Source organism: Mercenaria mercenaria, chromosome 5 (assembly GCF_021730395.1).
Source record: "Mercenaria mercenaria strain notata chromosome 5, MADL_Memer_1, whole genome shotgun sequence".
In the NCBI taxonomy this organism is placed as follows: Eukaryota; Metazoa; Mollusca; class Bivalvia; order Venerida; family Veneridae; genus Mercenaria; species Mercenaria mercenaria.
The window spans coordinates 73320668-73340416 of NC_069365.1; the positions used below are offsets into that span (position 1 = coordinate 73320668).

The 19749-nt window shown below is 35.0% G+C and overlaps 1 protein-coding gene and 1 long non-coding RNA gene across 2 annotated transcripts in view; both read right to left on the reverse strand.

Annotated features, from left to right (window-relative positions):
• LOC128557136 (CWF19-like protein 2) overlaps positions 1–19749 on the reverse strand; it is a 65421-nt gene that overhangs the window by 13481 nt on the left and 32191 nt on the right. The window contains exons 10-11 of the mRNA XM_053543948.1: positions 19619–19696; positions 14747–14812 (exon numbers count right to left, since the gene is read on the reverse strand). Of these exons, the coding sequence (XP_053399923.1) occupies positions 14747–14812; positions 19619–19696 (144 nt within the window). The remainder of the gene's footprint in view (positions 1–14746; positions 14813–19618; positions 19697–19749) is intronic.
• On the reverse strand, positions 4036–4819 carry LOC128557143 (uncharacterized). The gene is made up of 2 exons (XR_008371060.1): positions 4735–4819; positions 4036–4595 (listed from the first exon to the last, which is right to left on the reverse strand). It is a non-coding gene; the product is annotated as an uncharacterized LOC128557143 (long non-coding RNA).

The following is a 19749-nucleotide window of genomic DNA, read 5'->3' on the forward strand; positions in this document are numbered from 1 at the left end:
TATGCCGCAAGACTTTTGTTTCGATAAATGTTCTATACATACAGATACACTTATAAAATTTTACTGTTCAAACTGTGATGAAACAGCATGTAAAATCTGCAAAATAAATCAACACAAAAGTTGTGTGGATATTCATCACCTTCCGAAAGTTGTTGAAAATATTGAGAATGGTCCAGAGCTGAAACATCTTAATGAAGATATTGATGAAGTATCCAAAGAACTAGCAGATACATCAGAGGAATTGGATAACAACATTAAAGAAATACAGGAGCTAGAAGAAGCAGCAACAGCTGCCATAAACAAATACAAGGAAGACATGAAAAAAAACTTCAAAGAACGCGAGCATGCAATAATTAAACATTTTGAAGAGAAAAAGGAGAAAATTATACATGACCTGATGAAACAGAGAGCATATGATATTAGAAAGCTCCACGAACAGAAACGAAAGGTAGAACAGAATCTAGAAAATTTAACCATTGAAACTATAATGAAAGTCACAGACACTAAAAATCGTGATGCAGAAAGACTACAAAAATGTGTACAGAAGCAAAAAAACTTGTCAACAGATGTGAAAATACTAAGAACTGTTGTAGAGCAGAAAACAGAAATTGGTCAAAGACCTACATTGTTCATTGCTATAAAGAAGAATGAGAAACGTTTACACAAGCTCAAAGAAGATCTTAAAGAATTAAAAGAAGACAGCAAAATAAGTAGATACTCTATTCAGACAAAGACGGCAGGTCTTATGGATGAAAGTCTCGGATTAGAGAACCAGTACTTCTTTTGCATTGAAATTCCCGAATCTGGATTGGGGATATCTGAAAATAAGAAAACTGCAACTTTCGAATATGAAATTACACCAAAAAGAAAGGAAAATAAAACATTATCTTGTTCAAGTTTATGTATACCATCAGAAAATCATCTCCTAGTTGCTGATTACAACAACAGTGCAATTTTATACTTTCAGAATCTGCAAGATAACAAGGATTCTTTTACTCTGCACAAAATGTCATCCGGTCCCTGGGATATGACTGCAACAGATGAAAACAAAGTAGCCGTAACATTTCCAGATCAAGGGCAGGTCAAAATTATAAACATTTCTAAACTAAAGCACAGGCGTCTCAGTCCGCTCAAACCATTACTGAAATCAGAAGAAATCCTTGCAGAAATCAAAGTTGGGAAAAGCTGTCATGGAATTACTAACTGTGAAGGAAATCTTATTGTTTCGTACATAAACCCTGCCAAAATCCAGATAATGGACATGAATGGATACATTCTGAAAACTTTTGACAAGGATTACACAAGCAAACCACTGTTTTCCTCTCCAATGCATATTGCTCTTGATACAGAAAACACAATCTTATATGTGTCTGATAGTGAAAAAAACACCATTACGGGTATGACCATTGATGGCAAGGTCAAATCTATCTACAAACCTAAAACATTGTTTCGACCAACTCAAATAGCAACGGATGGTTCCGGAACACCGTTTGTTTGTGGACACAAGTCTAACAATATCCACGTGTTATCTTCTGAGAAACTACACATGGATATACTAGTGCAAGGCCGAGGGATCTTGCAACCAACAAGTCTCGCATATTGTAAGACAAACAACAAGCTCTTTGTTGGCATGACAACAAGCCAGGTAATCAGGGTGTACAAAATATCAACTGACAAATAATCAGCTGCCAAGTTAATCTTGCATACTAGGATATTTGTTACCCTGAAACATTCAATTTGCAACAAATATCAATCATTGCATGGGAAACAGACGATGGGCGTAAATAAGAATGACACAGACATCTTGTGACATCATAAACATGTACATCACATAAAGTTCCATTTCATTTTATTATTTACAGCATATCTCAAACTTCTTGTTTTGTTACAAAGAATTGAGAAATATACTAAGAACAAAGTGTGACTATAATTTTTACCTAGTCTTATATGAAAAAATAGAAACCAATAAACAACTTTTAAGTACACTGGCAAAACTACACTAAACAAAATTCCTAATCGGTCAGTTTATAATTAATGTATTACTATTTTGTTAATAATGCATGTATTTACATGAAATTTCACATGCCGACATTTGAATAGGTACTGCAGCTAACTATTAATTTATTTTTGTCGACTAACGACCAAAGTAACTGCATTAGTCGTTTTGACTAATATTGGATATTTTGCATGTGTAGGGCATGTGCACCAACATGCACCTGTTAGTTTACACTTTAGGCGTTACTGATGAAAGTCCTACTAGAAAAACACATATCATCGTGAAATTGACACAAGAGCAACGCGATTGAGCTGTCGGAATGTTGCAAGCCGGGACACATTTACAACACATGTGTAATTATTTTTTTATTTCAATTTTAATTCCATTTTAACCTTATTTTCATTTACAAGAACCCTTAATAGTAGGTTATCTACCATTCGCGCTCTTTTGGTGACATTTAACCCAAGTACAATTCATTAAAGTGACCGATTTTGAATTCTGTTGTATAATTCCTATAGCCTGGGCACGTTGCTCTTGTGTCAATTTCCCGACGATATGTATCTTTCTAGTAGGACTTTCGTCAATAATAACAAAAGTGTTCATTTTTCCATGCATATTGGTGCACATGCCTTGCACGTGCAAAATATACTATATTGGTCAAAACGCATAATGTGGTTACTTTGGCATCCCCATCCCATCCCCACATCTGTCCAATTTCCCTAGTCCACAATGTGGTATTTTAGCGCTTGTAATATGCTTAGCTCCTATGGACCATTTTCTAGAGTTTTTGTCTGACTGCTGATTGTTAGACAGGGTAAGGTCATATAAAAAGGCTACTTTATAGGGTTTCCAGCCAACAATAGCTCAGTAAACCTAATGTCTGCACTGCAAATTCAACATGATTTTAAATATATGTTATCTCCAAGCCCACCCGCTTAGCACAGTAGGTAGAGCGTCGGTCTACAGAATGCGGGGTCACGAGTTCGATCCTCCAGCGAGGCGTATGTTCTCCGTGACTATTTGATAAACGACATTGTGTCTGAAACCATTAGTCCTCCACCTCTGATTCATGTAGGGAAGTTGGCAGTTACTTGCGGAGAACAGGTTTGTACTGGTACAGAATCCAGGAACACTGGTTAGGTTAACTGCCCGCCGTTACGTGACTGAAATACTGTTGAAAAACGGCGTTAAACCCAAAAGAAACAAACAAAATGTTATCTCCAATGAGTTTGCCTTTTTCTTTTTGTTCGGTTTAATACTGTCATAATTATGGCGACTTTCCAGCTTTTGATGGTAGAAGAAGACCCTAGGTGCCCCTCCCAGCATTAAGCAAGCTGAAAGACTATCTCACATAAAAGAATTCTACACCCCAAGCAAAGTTTCAAACCAAAAGCAGTGAGGGGCAAGTGATTTGAAGTCAGTGACATTAACCACTTGGCCATAGAGGCACCCTATGCATACAACCTTCAGTGAGTTTGCATTCAAGATTTGCTGAGTCTGCATACAACCTTTCCTTAGTTCACATACTATAGATATACGTTGTGCATTCGGGCGTAAATGTACTTTTAATATTGAACTAATCCAAACAAGAAACGCGGCAATGCCACGAAACCAGGTTTTCAACACTTTTCATAAGAATAAACAAGAGTGCCAGAATGTCACAATATACGCCCGTCACAGCAAATTTCTTTACTCTAGCACCTGTATTTGCAGATGTAATTTTAATTTTGTGGTTGTTTAGTAATCATTGTAATTCTTTTGTTTTTCTAAGTCCACAAAAAAACTCCTTACCAGGTAGAGATACCTTAAAATACACCTAAAATTAGAAAGTAACAACTATGTTGTACCACAGAAAAGTGGTCTTGGTTTTTCCCTACGGTCAGTTATAAAAAAGTTACAATATAAGTTATTTATAGTAACAACTAAGGGAAGTTAATCTTAAAAAAAAAAAAAAAAAAAAAAAAAAATACAAAAAAAAAAAATTGTAAGTCCACACAGAAATCCTTACCAGGTAGAGATTGGTCAAAATACACCTCAAAATTGGATGTAACATGCATGTTGTACTACAGAAAAGTGGTCTCGATTTTTCCCTACGTCTAGTAATGAAAAAGTTACAATACAAGCTATTTATAGTAACAACAAAGGGAAGTAATTCTAAAGAAGGGAACTGCGCAAGACACTTCATCTCATGATGGTGTATAATTGTGCCAAGTTACATCAAAATCCCTCTATGCATGAAGAAGATATGCTCCGGACAAAGTTTTCATTCTTGTATCCTTTGACCTCTAAGTGTGACCTTGACCTTAGACCTAGGGACCTGGTTCTTGTGCATGACACTCCGTCTCATGATGGTGAACAATTGTGCCAACTTTCATCAAAATCCCTCCATGCATGTAGAAGATATGCTAACCCTAACCCTAACCTAACCCTAACCCTATTTTTAGTAACAATGACCTTGACCTTGATCCCAGAAACCCCAAAATCAATCCCAAGCTACAACTTTATATAAGTTTTCTATACACCAAGTTTCATCATGATAGCTCATTCCTAAGTTAAGTTATTGACCGGAAACTCTTTTTCTATTTTAAGTAACAGTGACCTTGACCCCAGAAACCCCAAAATCAATCCCAGCCTTTGTCTTGATATAAGCTATACACATACCAAGTTTTATTCAAATATCTTTACCGAAACAAAAGTTATTGACCGGAAACCCTTTTTCTATTTTAAGTAACAGTGACCTTGACCTTGACCCCAGAAACCCCAAAATCAATCCCAGCCTTTGTCTTGATATAAGCTACATAAATACCAAGTGTTATTCAAATATCTTTACCGAAACAAAAGTTATTGACCGGAAACACCAGTTTGACGCCGCCACCGCCGCCGCCGCCGCCGCCCGCCCGCCCGACTGACATCTACCCCAATCTAATAACTCAGGTTTTCGTTGAAAACCTGGTTAATAAAGGGGTGCTATAGTTTACTGAATACCTATTTTATACATAAAAGGCACCAACCAATCAGATGTACTAAACTTGTCACGTTGGCGCAGTAGGTTAGAGAAAACGTCGCATACAATGTATTAGGTGTAGGTGTGGGTTTGAATCCCGGAAAAGTAAGACTATTTTTTTTTTTTTTGATAACTATGTCCAACTTTTTACACGAAAGTCATTTTTAACGTTGATAATTCAGTGAACGATTCAAAAACAGACACTGCCAGCGAATCTGAGGGAATAACCTTGTTTATTTGTGAATTGAAATAATACTTTTTTTCTAATATGAAAGGAATTTTTAGAGAGAAAAAGTAACAGAAAACGAATGGGAAAACTGATTTGTTTGTTTTGGATTTAATGCCGTTTTTCAACAGTATTTTAGTCATGTAACGGCGGGCAGTTAACCTAGCCAGTATTCCAGGATTCTATATCAGTAAAAACCTGTTCTTTGCAAGTAACTGCCACCAACTTCCCTACATGAATTATCAGAGGTGGAGGACGAATGATTTCAGACAAAATGTCTTTCATCAAATCGTCACGGAGAACATACACCGACCCCGCGATCCGTAGACAAACGCTCTCCCTACTGCGCAAAGCGGGTGGGCACGAATGGGAAAAATGAAGAAAAATAATTCAAAACAGTAAATATTGAAGTCCAGGCAATAAAATATGTTACGTACTTTTTGAATTCTGATTCATAATACAATAAAAAGAAATTCTGTTGGGGTTCGAACCCACAGGTTGTGTGCATGCCATGTATCAGGGGCAATCGCACTTACCAATACGCTGAGCAGTCTTTGATCGCAAACCGGTTCATTTCTTACATTACATACCTATTCCTTACGTAAATCATCAGCCGACATTATCCGAAAACCAGATCCACCTTAGTTAATAAACTCGCCCAAAGGTCATTTTTGAAGATCAAAGTATATCTATACCTCTGTGAAAAAGGTCATTTAATCTTTCGAAAGATAACATCACCAGTTTTATCAATTAAAGAAAGGGTGGTATGTATGCTGGATCTACAATTTATCCAGGTTATCAGGATAAATGATATGTGGCCATGACTTTCAACTATATAAACTTTCATAATTTATCTGAAGAGTAACACAATGTACTCTATGATTTATGCATGGCATAATAAAATCTTGAGTAAAAGTTTTTGTTTTGAATAAAATCTGTATACAAATATACTGAATGAACTTCATGATCCCAATTTAAAGGACCATAATGCCTTTGACTGTGGCTGCCACATTTTTTATGTTATGTTATGAACATAAAATATACTATTTTCTTGTTAAATCTAATGTTTGATAATTGTTTTCTCATGTATTTATCATAGTTTTGACTGTATGATTAGCATAATTATAGAGAGTACTATAAAATGCACTGTTTTGATTATCTCCCTTTATGACCTTTACTTCATAGTAGCGTTTTTCTAATTATTCGCTTATGTGTAGTCTCTGTTTGGACAGCAACATTATCTGTTTTTAACATTATGGAACTTAAACAACACTGGGCCCAAGTACAGGTTAGTTTACTGGGGGACTGGAACAGTATTTGTTTTGTCCATTAATCATTATCAGGTATTGTCCAGAAGTTTTCTATGCTTTAAACATGGTCAGTGGTATTAGAAGTCAATTTACTGATGCTCTTAAAGCATAACCCCCTTATTTGTATTCATTTTTTGACCAAAAAATAATTTCCGAAAAAGTCTCACTTAATACCAGAAACAAAGAATTTTCTTTTTTAGGCCTAAGTGTTGTGGCAGACTTGTTTTTCAGTTAGACTGAACATATTTATCTAACTGAATATTGTTTATTTTTCTTTCAGAACAATGACTTTACATTTAAATCACTAGCAAGGATGAAAGAAATTTATTCACCATAAACATTTTACTGTTTAATACGTGTTCAATCCATTAAGCTTATTTTCACACTGCCAATATCAAGCAATAAATTATAACATTGTCTAGTCTAATACATTACCACTTCTTTTCTCTTCATTTTATGTCAGTTTTAAGATAATTCTTTAAAATGAGGTAGGTGTTTGTACTTGCTATTTGTGAAAACACTGCAAACATAGTACATTTTATACAAAACAACCTTCTACATAAATTTAGAATAAAGGGGAGTAATAAATGTAAATTAAACTTTACATAACTTTAGCAGTTATCTGCTTTTAGTTAGGCTAAAAATAGCATAAAGGTTATCTGACTTTTGAACCGTAACATGCTATTTGCTGACTGTGTAGTACTATACATCAAGTGCATTTAAACACCGAAGTACATGTAGAAAGAAGGAAAGTTGGTGAATTCACAGTGGAAACTTTAATATCAGGAAGTTTAAAGACAATAATTACTGTGAACAACAATGAACAGGGAAATTACTACTAACTGTTGACAGGGAAATTACAAAACAAATCCTGTCATAATGGAGAATTACATGAGTGATATAACACATGCTTCTGATGAAGTGCCTGAAATGTTCTGTGAACAATGTGAACAACACAGTGTATATGCCACTGCTGAAGGATTCTGTGTAGACTGTTCAGAGTACATGTGTAAAACGTGCCTTGTGTACCATAAGCGGTATATGCCCGGACATACACAACAGGATACCAGTACTATGTCGCATGATTACTGTGTGGAAAAATGCTCCATTCACCCAAAGCTCTTACTAAAATTTTACTGTCAGACCTGCGAGAAATTTGCTTGCACCGACTGCAAAATAAATGACCACAAAAACTGTGAACATGTTGGTCACATTTCAACATTTGTAAGCCATGTTGAAAATAAAGAAGCTCTTGAAGACATAAAAGAATACATTGACTATTTAAAAGGAGATTTAGAGGAAATACAGAAAAAGATAAGCCAGAATACAGAGCACATCAGTTTACAAGAAATCAACGCTAAAAAGGCAATGTACGTCCATAGGGAGAAAATGAAGAAAAATCTACAAGATATGAAGCAAGAAATGGTTGACATTTACGACACAGAGATAAATGATGCTGAAGAAATTCTAAGAGAGTTACGGCAGAAAAGAGAAGAAACCATTGAATGCTTCAATGCAAAAGAAAACATATTAGAAAAGAATCTGAAAGAGGCAGAAATGGATATGGAACAGAAAATTGAAGACACTAAAGTTGCTCATTTAACTAAATTAAGTAATATAGAACAGAAAAATACAGAAATAGCAAATGACCTTGAAAAAATGATTCTCAATCTTGAACAAAAACAAAAATCAGGTGAAAGATGTAGTACATTTATAGCAGTCAAGACAAGTCAAAAAGTTCTTGAAAGTTTTGAAGACGATATGAAGGAACTGAAAGACAACAGTAACACGAGTGACTTTAAAGTTGAAGCGGAAGCCAATAGTTTTACATTTGAAACTGTTGATTCTACGAAGAAATTTTTCTCTTACAAGAAAACTGAGAAATCTAGGCAACAACGTAGTGCTGTGCATCATTCACAACTACAAATTAAGCCGGTCCATTACACAAGTTTGTGTCTACTAAATGAAAGCAAGCTGCTGATTACAGATTATAAGAACAGTATGATATCTGCTTTTGAAGACTTACTGGAAAACAAACTCCTGTCTGCACTTCAAATGCCATCGGCTCCTTGGGGTATAACGAAAGTAAACAACAATGAAGTTGCAGTTACTTTTCCTGAACTTGGAATAGTTCGTTTTCTCACACTTTCTGAAATGATGACAGTGATGAAAACCAAGGACATAAAGGTTGGGTATGAATGCTATGGCATAGCATGTGGACGTAACCGATTAATCATCTCCTATCTCGATCCGGCAAGAGTTAAGATTCTAGATATGTCGGGTAACGTTTTAAAATGCTTCGATAAAAATTCTGAGGACAGCCCATCATTTAGTTCGCCGAGACAATTGGCACTAAGTCCCAATAAGCGACTTATATATGTATCTGACAGCAACAACAATTCCGTGACCAGTATGACCTTTGATGGGAAGGTCAAGGCCATCTATGAAGATAATCAGCTAACAGCTCCATTCCAACTAACAGTGGATAGGGAGGGATTAGTGTACGTTTGTGGGAGGGGCTCCAACAATGTTCATCAGTTGTCATCCGACTTAACTAAGATTAACATTTTGCTGAATGACAAACATGAACTGGTAAAGCCAGTGAGTGTTGCCCGTTGTGAAGATGAAAACAGACTATATATTGGAAGCTTCAGCTGCAACAACATACAGGTGTTTGAACTAAGGCAGAAATAGACAAGAATAAATGTATACACTTCCTAGAAAGTACTTTAATGTCAATGTTTTAAAATGTTCAGTTTGTGATCAACAGTATACTCTATTCAAAAATTTGATTTAGCTGGTAAAAACTTTCATGATGTCAACCAGAATTGCTATTTTACCAGGGATATGAATTGTAATTGTGTTGGTGCAACATCAAACCCAACAAAACAAAACATAAAAAAAAAACAACAATTCTTTGCTCGCACACTAACTTTTGTGAGGTGTCTGTGTCAGTGTGGAGTGTAACCAACAGATGCTGATGTAGTTTACGTAGTCTCACTATAGCTAATTTTTACCTTGGAAACTAGCATTTTGAAAATTATTGTTTTCTCTTTTTTGTTTGAATATGTTTTTGTAGTTTTTATGTATATTTTTTCACCATATAAACATTATATACTGTGAAATCATTAATATTTGTGGGGACTAATTTTCGTGGATTCCGTGGGTGAGTTAATCCATGAAATTTAATCCCAACGAACAAGTAAAATTCCCATTCATTTTCTGTTCAAAAGTTGAAATCCATGAATTCATATCCCAACGAAACTGCTGTTTTGACCAAAACCATGGAATTTCATGATTTCACAGTACTTACACATGGCTAAGTACTTTTTACATCAAAATCAAACAATCACATCACACATTCTTGCCATAAATCAAATCTAAATTTGCACTGCTTTGTCAAACAGATTTTATTACATATAAGCAGGTATATACGATGAACAAAATACCACCAGTATTTCAATACCTATGCTCAGCCAGCACAAGCTTTAACCAAGAACTCTTCCAAACCAAACAATCAATCTCAAAATCTCAGAACAAAATAACATACTGTGAAATCATTAATTTTCACGGGGGACTCATTGTCATGGATTTATTGGTCGTGTCAATCCATGAAATTAAGTCCCAATGAACAAATAAATTCCCATTCATTTTATCTTCAAAAGATGAAATCTACTAATTCATACCCCCATGAAATAGCCGTTTTTGGTCAAAATCACGAAAATTAAATGATTTTACACTATCTGAAACAACAACCAAACAGCATAATGTAAATCTATACAACTCTAAAATTTCAAATGAACACATCAACACACTAATGCGAATAGCAAAACCAAAAAAAAAAAAAAAAAAAAAAAAAATTTCCTGAACAAAATGCTCAAATGTATCCCGAAACAAATATTTACTTCAATCATTGAGCCACAAATTGACTCCCAGCATATATAAAATGCAACTTTCTCTCTTGCAAATATAACTGAATTGTATGATGTACAACTGCCTTTTCAATTAAATTTTATGATCCAGTTCCCACACTCTGCTGCAGCTTTATTTCACCTGTGAGGTTTTACCAAGTGCACATAACTGATATGCACACATGATTTACCTTTTTTCTCTGTTGCTGTTAAAGTTACTATACGGTATATATTTACAAGGGTGTTTTGACAAAGCTACAAAAAATAATTCTCACACTGTCACTTATAACAAAAAATGAAACTGAAATACTTAACCCTTACCCTGCTGGCGGCAAATGATTCTGCCTTTGCGACCAGTGCAGACCAAGATCAGCCTGCACATCCGTGCAGTCTGATCATGGTCTGCACTGTTTGCCATTCAGTCAGTATCTTTTTTGGTAAGCACCCCTTTAGACAGTTAATGGTACTTTCCAAATTGAAAGATGGACAAGTTCATTATAGAAATTTAGCAGGGTAAGGGTTAATTAACTGTATGTTAATGTTATATTATACATGTCCAAATCTAGTCAATTTTTAAGACAAAATTGAGAGAAATGACACTACTAGTTTGTTTTATTTGCCAATCCAGAAAAAAATGCTTTAAAAGAAGACATCTTCTAATCAGTCTATTTCATAGTCTTCAGTACATGGAAGGTCTTCTGCTTCATCAGAGAAAATAGAAGAATGGGACAATCAGAGGAGGGAAAGTAATTGCAGACAATGACAAGTTTCATTTAGCCAGGATCAGCATCTAGAAGAGAAGGAGATGTGTGGTTTAGAACAGATTTTAACAACTTTCAGTTTTACTTATACTCTGCTGAGAAGAGGCAAATGAGACAAGCTATATGATTATCATAATTATATGACACAGAAGACTGGTGCTTTTACTACGTTTGAATTTTTTTTATATCTGATGAAGTTATACTCTGCTGAGAAGAGGCAAATCAGTCAAATAATATGAATTATCATATTTTAGGTAGCAGAGTACACTTTGATTCGAAAATTTTGGGCACGACCAGGCTTACATATAGCGAGTCGCAATATTGCACTTCCCTAATTAGCAGAATCAGGGTGGCCATTTTATAAATTGCATGCATGTTTTGTGCTTGTAATTAATGGCAAGATCAGGACTCTCGTACAAGAATACAGAAAGTTATCAAAACGAAAGTTTTACATATTCCATTAAAAATAGCATGCCAAAATCATCAATTTTGCACTTTTTGAACAGCCTGCAATGATCCAGCTGCAGGAACAATGCCCAATTTTATTGCATTTCTCAATTTAATAGTCCTTACTGAACTACAGTACAATGTATATAAATGGAATGGGGGCCCATCCAGCTCGTTTTTTCACAAAATAGCGAAAATGTTCCAGAGTATCAATCAACAAGAACGGAACCCTTCCATAATTAGAATTTCCCGCGCCAAGGTGACTCACGGATTAATACAAAGCTAGCAGCAGTTAAGTTTTACAACTTACATCAGAATTTTACATGTATCGGCTGTTTAAATTTTCTAAAGAATTAGCAATCATTATTTACAGACATCCAAAATCACAAATATTGACGGGGGCCAAAATTCGAAGTGTACCCTGCTACCTTTATATAGGAGACTGGTGCTTTTACTACGTTTGAAACATTTTATATCTGATGAAGTTATACTCTGCTGAGAAGAGGCAAATCAGTCAAATTATATGAATTATCATATTTTATATAGAAGACTGGTGCTTTTACTAGGTTTGAAACATTTTAAATCTAATGAAGTAAATGGAGAATGGAAATAAAACTTAAATCAGTCTAGAAGCTATTGTAAAAGCACATATTTTTGCTGGGCCAAAATTTAGCAAATTTGAAAAAAAAAAATTGAATATGTTCGCAATGTTTTTATTATTATTATTATACCAGATTTATATAGCACCCTTTTCATGATAAACACATTCAAAGGCGCTTTACATATAGCAAATATTTGCTACATTGTAAAAAGTTATCCTGCTTGTTTCAGCTTTTTGAAAAGCTGGGTGCCCGTAAAATGGACACATAGTAAAGCCTTATTTACAGACATTTAAATGTCTACCATAAAGATCGATCGCTATTAAATTTATGGATGTCATTACTATTCTTGATTATCTTGACAACTCAATAACTATAACAAATAGGGTTTCTACATGTAATCTGTATCTAGGGGCATTGATGTCAATGTTTATTTGAGCCATGCCATGGGAAAACCAACATAGTGGGTTTGCAACCAGCATGGATCCAGACCAGCCTGCGCATCCGGGTAACGGTTTCTCTAATTGCAGTAGGCTTTAAAAGCGAGCAGCATGGATCCTGACCAGACTGCGTGGATGCGCAGGCTGGTCTGGATCCATACTGGTCGCAAACCCACTATGTTGGTTTTCTCATGGCGCGGCTCATTAAATGAAACACAGTGCAAACATGAAGTTATTAAATCAGTTTCTAAATCAAATATCTATGTGGTTTGTCTTAAAATCACATTATCCTACAATTGTTACAGAAACACATATCCAACTTAGGAAGGTTTGTGTAATGAAAAAACCTTAAGGATTTACATTAAACTAATGGTAAATATGAGATGAGGGAACTCTTGAATATAGCGAAAATCAAACCATTGCAAAAATTTCTTTTTTAACAGTACTCTGTTGACAGCTCCTTTTGTCTGACATGGTCAACAGAACAACAGAAAGCCCACATCAAGCTATTTATCAGTGCATGCTATCAGTTTCCTTGTCATTCTGACTGATAAGGAAATCCACATGATTTTCCTCAATATTTCAATAAAAATCTTCCCTATCGTTATAAAAATTCCCAGCTGTGAGGAAAAGTTATTTAAAGTAAGTAACCTTCCAACTCAAGACTGGAGGAGTTTTTTTTTTGTTTTTTTTTTTTGAAAGATTGTCTGTTAACCGTCTGTAAACCTTGGAAATAATCCGACAAAATTTTGAAATTTATTCCAGCAATCAGACTCCAAGTAAATCACAAATGTGTATGAGACCTACATTTCCGAAGAGAAAATATTGCAAAATATGAATAAACAAATATGATAACTGACAAATTGGTATACAGTACAAAATGTATTTAACACAGTCCTTTTTAAGGCACATTTTGACTAAAACTATTGGTATTACTGAAAGAATCACTTCAATACCATATTACAACATACTATTGCAAAAGTTTATGATATCTCTAAATTCTACATATTTACAGAAATAGATAATTTATTTTGTTGGGTTTAACGTCACACAGACAGAATTATAGATCATATGGCAACTTTCCAGCTTTGATGGTGGAGGAAGACCCCAGGTGCCCCTCCATGCATTATTTCATCACAAGCGGGCACCTGGGTAGAACCACCAACCTTAAGCAGTGTTCCCATTTATGTATATTTGTAACTCACACACAAAATTGAGCTTAACCATAAAGAATTTAATCCTAGAACGTATATTATGTATGTAACAAAAATCCAAGCAATAAGTTTTTTCCCTGTAAGAGTCTCAGTAATACTGGAAAATCAAATAGTCGATACCAACTATTCATACCTGGATGATATTTAATGTCCCCTCAGATATCACGTTGGACTGGTTTGTTTTTTGTTTTAGCCACTGGTTTCACCATTGGAAATTTTTAAGACCATGTCAACCACACTGGTAATGTCATACATAAATGTGTGCAGGTGTGCATCATGTGCATATTTTGTGAGGAAAAATGACACAAATAAATATAACTGATTTGTGGGCAAAACCTGGGACGTACTCTAGCAGCATGATATTGATACTCCAGAATAGTGTAATCAAAATGAACAAGAAAGAGCTAAAAGTGATGCTGATGTAAGAATACTTCAAAAGAAAATAGGCCGAAAAAGTGCATAACTTGTTGGCTTGACAAATTTTCTTGACTTTGATTTCACTTGACAAAAAAAGCAAAGCAAAACTGACTTTATATTCATTAAAAGGGGCATAAATCTTTCTCCCCATTTGCAAACCAAGTGGGTGAAAAAGAACTCCAAACTTTAAAGCAGGAACACTGTTTAGGCAAAAGAATGATTTTGTGTTGACTATCAAAATCACTGGAAGACGACTTCAAGACGTATGAACAATTTGCAATAGTTGGATAATAACTTTCATCAATGGTGTATACAACTGAGACAGAAACAACTGCAAGCCATCAAAAGTTCAATCTATCATCACACTTCTACAATTTAATTACAAACAAAGAGTTATTCTCTATCTATATGTATAACTTACCCTCCCTGCAAGCCGAGCAAACATCTGATTTTGATCTTCTGCTGTACCAAGCTTCTCTCGTTCAACCTGAAAAATAGAGTTGTATCTAATGATTCAATGGACTTAAGGAGGTAGGTTACCTTCATATTTGTATGTGCGCATGTCCAACCGGAAGCTAACGTGACAATTTACGACGATGTTTACGACAAATTAAATGTGTTTGTATATTCATTCTCCTGAAAACAAATCATGAACCTGCCTCCGATCTGATACTTTATGGTTTAATAATGCAGAAATAATGAATCAATTGCCGCAGAAACGCTTCAAAACAATGTTGCCTTAAAATGACGTCATTGACGTCATGACGTTACGTGTCAGTTACCGCGCAAAATTAATAGATTTTATCTTGAAAGTACGTAATTCTGTGCATTTTCTTTATTTTAACTATCTTCAAATAACAAATATTTGCTGAAATATTTGTTATGAATCTTTTGCTCTGAATAATCATCAATATTTTGCTTCTTTTATGTAGTTATATTGAAACGTTTTGCGGATTGTAAGAAAATGGATGATGGTAACCAATGTTATTTGGAATATAGTTGGATGAAAGGTTACTTGTAACGGCCATTTTCAAATAAAAAATCTAGCAGTTTGATTTGTAATACCTATTTTTCAGGTTCCGTTGATAATTTGTTACTTATATACTAAAACTAAGATCTAAAATTGTTCAAATTTCAGTAGAAAAATGTGGTTCCTTGAATTTAATTGATGTTACCATGGAAACGAAGCCCGTGACCTATGTATCTAAATGTAAAATTCAAAAGCGTTGACACTGGTCTATTTAAGAAACACAGCTTCGGCTTTTTATTTTCATTTCAACAATATCCATGAGAATAATAGCAGCATGCTGAACGATTTTTCCATGAAAAATGCCAGACGAGGGGTACTGCCGTATGTATTCTAAGCTGTGAAATTTGTTTGAATCAATGCAAATAACAAGAAAATATAACTTACGTTAGAAATAATATGTTTTAAAGCTACATTAACTAGAATGATAATCTTATTCAATATTTTTTTATAAGAAATTACTACAAAAAGCAAGATATAAGCTATTTTAAACATCTCTGTTGCCATGGTTACTGTAAACTTTAAGAAAAATAGGGTACCATGTAAAGTGCTTGGTATTTTGCTTATAATATTTCCCAAATATTCCATGTTGGTCATTAACAGAATGCCACTTAAGCCGTAGAAAACCCCTATTTTTATACATAGTTGTTTAAAAATGAGAGAAAATGCGTTACCATGGAAACACGAGCCCCGCGACATATACATTTAAAGCTTATATTAGAAAGCTAACGTGCATATTAGTAAAATTATCAATTATGCAGACTTCTACGGATATCAATGAAACTAAAATACACTGAAAAGTGTTAAATATCCGTATTTTCCTTCTTCTTTCAATATCAAATACCTTTAGAGGGTCATGTTCTTCAAACCTAGATAAAAATTGAACTTGAAGGGACAGAGACAAACGAAATTGAGATTGTAGCAGGTAAAACTTCATATTACACGAAATACAAACAAATGCTGCGGTTAAACTAACTTGAATTTACCCTTGTAACAAGGTAACCTACCTCCTTAAACACTGTCACTCTAAACAATCCTGCATTATACCTTTTATCACCATAAGAATTTATCTATATGGTGTGACTAGCATGTTTCTCCTACATTTAAAATGCCTTCACTTCAATCTCTGAGTTATGATAACTTATTTACAAGAATGGAGTAAGGCAGTCGACAAGCAATTCAGAATTTTTTTTTTTTGTTTTTTTTTTTTGGTGGTGGGGGGGGGGGGGGGGGGGGGGGTTTAAGTGTCCACTATATGTTCTCTCTGCTATTCTAGTAGCAAAATTAACTAAAGCTTAGTACAAGTAACATAAACCTACCGAATAATACCAACAATCATCTATTAATCTCTAGCCATGTAAGCACAACTTTATTAGTTGAAACAAATAGATTAATTTGCAGACAGCAATCTGTATACAGTGTAACCTCTCTAAAACAAACACTGCTGGGAAGACAAAGTGTTTGCTGTGCTCTGGAGAGATTTGTTTTCTGAGAAATTCATCTAATGGGAAAGAAAATACAGTTGAATCTTAAACTTTCAGCTACCTCCATGCTATTTTTAAGTCTAGCCTACAAATCAAATGCACAGGGGTTCATTTTCAAGCCAAATTTTCATTATTGGAAACATTAGGTCCCTTCAAATTTAAGATACCGACTTTTAACAGTATTTGCCTCTGTAGAGTCAGTGATGTTGATAACAGAGGTTTTAATGTAGTTATCTTCAGCAGCATCTTACAGATGAAAATTGTATTGGTAACTGTGAAGGGACAAGTACTTAGTAACAAGAGGGCCATGATGGCCCTATATCGCTCACCTGTTATCATTGCACTAGAGGACAAGAAGGTCCTCAGAAAAAATATCTAAGTCCAAAGGACAGGAACAACAAAGGAAAGAAATTTAACCAAAAAGAAAAACAAAATTCTTACAAGGTACAGATATGTCAAAATACACCTAAAAATTGGAGGTACCATCCATGTTGTACCACAGAAAAGTGGTCTCGGTTTTTCCCTACGGCCAATAATAAAAAAGTTACTAAAAATAGGCTATTTATAGTAACGTAAAAGAGAAGTAATTCAAAAGAAAATTATTGTAAGTTAACAAAAGAAGGATCTGCCAAATAAATCTGTTGACGTAAATGAAATTTCAGATCAGTATCTTCATTAGTTACGGAGATATACCCATTTTAATTTGAAATAAAGGGAGGTAATTTGACATAAAATCAGTCCATAGTTATATACCCTGATTGGCTCAGTCCAACTAATGACAATAATGAAATTTCAAATAAGTCCTGTAAGTACTTACTGATATAAATCCATTTTGATTACAATCTGGGGAGGTAATCAGATATAAAATAACTCTGGAAACTACAATTGGATCTGATTTGTCATGGAATCCAAGATTTATTGTTGTTGAAGATATTTTGGAAGTTTGTGTCAAATAAAACCATAAATGAAGTCTCTTTATGGCTGCAAAAGCCAAAATAGCCAATTTTGGACATTTAAGGGGCCATAACTCTGGAACCCATGATGGAATCTGGCCAGTTTAAGAAAGGAACCAAGATCTTGTGGTGATACAAGTTGTGTGCAAGTTTGGTTAAAATCAAATCATAAATGAAGTTGCTATTGCACAGACAAGGACAAAATAGCTAATTTTGGCCCTTTCAGGGGCCATAACTCTGGAAGTCATTAGGGGATCTGGCCGGTTCAACAAAGGAACTGAGATCTTATGGCAACACAAGTTTTGTGCAAGTTTGATTAAATTCAAATCATAAATGAAGCTGCTTTTGTGCAGACAAAGGCAAAATAGCTAATTCTGGTCCTTTCAGGGGCCATAACTCTGGAACCCATAATGGAATCTGGCCAGTTCAAGAAAAAAACCAAGATCTTATGGTGATACAAGTTGTGTGCCAGTTTGGTAAAAATCAAATCATAAATAAAGCTGCTATTGTGCAGACAAGGTCAAAATAGCGGATTTTGGCTCTTTCAGGGGCCATAACTCTGGAACCCACAATGGGATCTGGCCAGTTCAAGAAAGGAACTGATATCTTATGGTGATACAAGTTGTGTGCAAGTTTGGTTAAAATAAAATCATAAATGAAACCACTATCGTGCAGACAAGAAATTGTTGACGGACGCACGCACGGACACACGACGGATGACGGACGAAGGGTGATCACAAAAGCTCACCTTGTCACTATGTGACAGGTGAGCTAAAAACAAGAGGGTCATGATGGCCCTGGATCGCTCACCTAAATAATATGAGCTACATGTTTCAAATGTCAAACTGATGCTAAAATATAAAGTAGGTCTGTAGGTCACATTCATGTCACTGAAAGTCAGTTAAGATCAGTGTGCAAAACTGTATATGTCATCCAAATTTCAAGGCTGTATCTTAAAAACAAGAAAGTAGGTCAGTAGGTCAAGGTCACAATCAACTGGCATGTGACCCCTAATTACTTGGGGTCATCAGGTAATTATAATTTAACAGTCTAGGAAATATGAGCAGATAATTTTTGAAGTAATTTTTCCTATATAACTCATATACAAGTGACCCCCTGGGGTGTGGGCCTCTTTTCACCCCAGGGGCATAATTTGAATAATCTTGTTAGAGGACCACTAGGCAATGCTACAAACCAAATATCAAAGGCCTAGGTCTTGAACTTTAAGACAAAATTTTTTAAAGTTCTTTCCTATATAAGTCTATGTAAAACTTGGGACTCCCAGGACAGGGCCTCTTTTCACCCCAGGGGCATAATTTGAACAATCTTGGTAGAGGACCACAAGACAATGCTACATACCAAATACCAAAGGCCTAGGTCTTGTTGTTTCAGATAAGAAAATTTTTTAAAGTTTTTTCCTATATAAGTCCAAGTAAAACTTGGGACCCCGGTGCTGGGCCTCTTTTCACCCAAGGGGTATAATTTGAACAATCATCCTAGAGGACCATTAGATGATGTCACACGCCAAATATCGAGGTTCTATGTCTTGCGGTTTTGGACAAGAAGATTTTTTTTATTTTTCCCTTTCGGTTGCCAGAGTTCTGTGTGGCATTCAATTCTTTGAATAATTTTGAAAGGGGGACACCTAAGGATAATACCTTTGAAGTCTGGTGTAAATCTGCCAAGTGGTTTTGAAGAAGAAGATTTTTTTTTAAATTGTTGACTGATGCATGACCCATGACAGACGACGGACATTGAGCGGTCATAAAAAAGCTCATCATAAGCCTTTTGGCTCAGGTGATCTTATAAAGACTTCAATCAATACTTACAAGAGTTTTAAGGTCAAACTTGTCATCATCATCAAAGTACCTAGTTCTCTCCCCTTCTTTGCCTGTGTGGGTCTCTACCTGAAATATACCAGAAGAAATATTAGTACAAAAAGGTTTCACCTATAGAGATG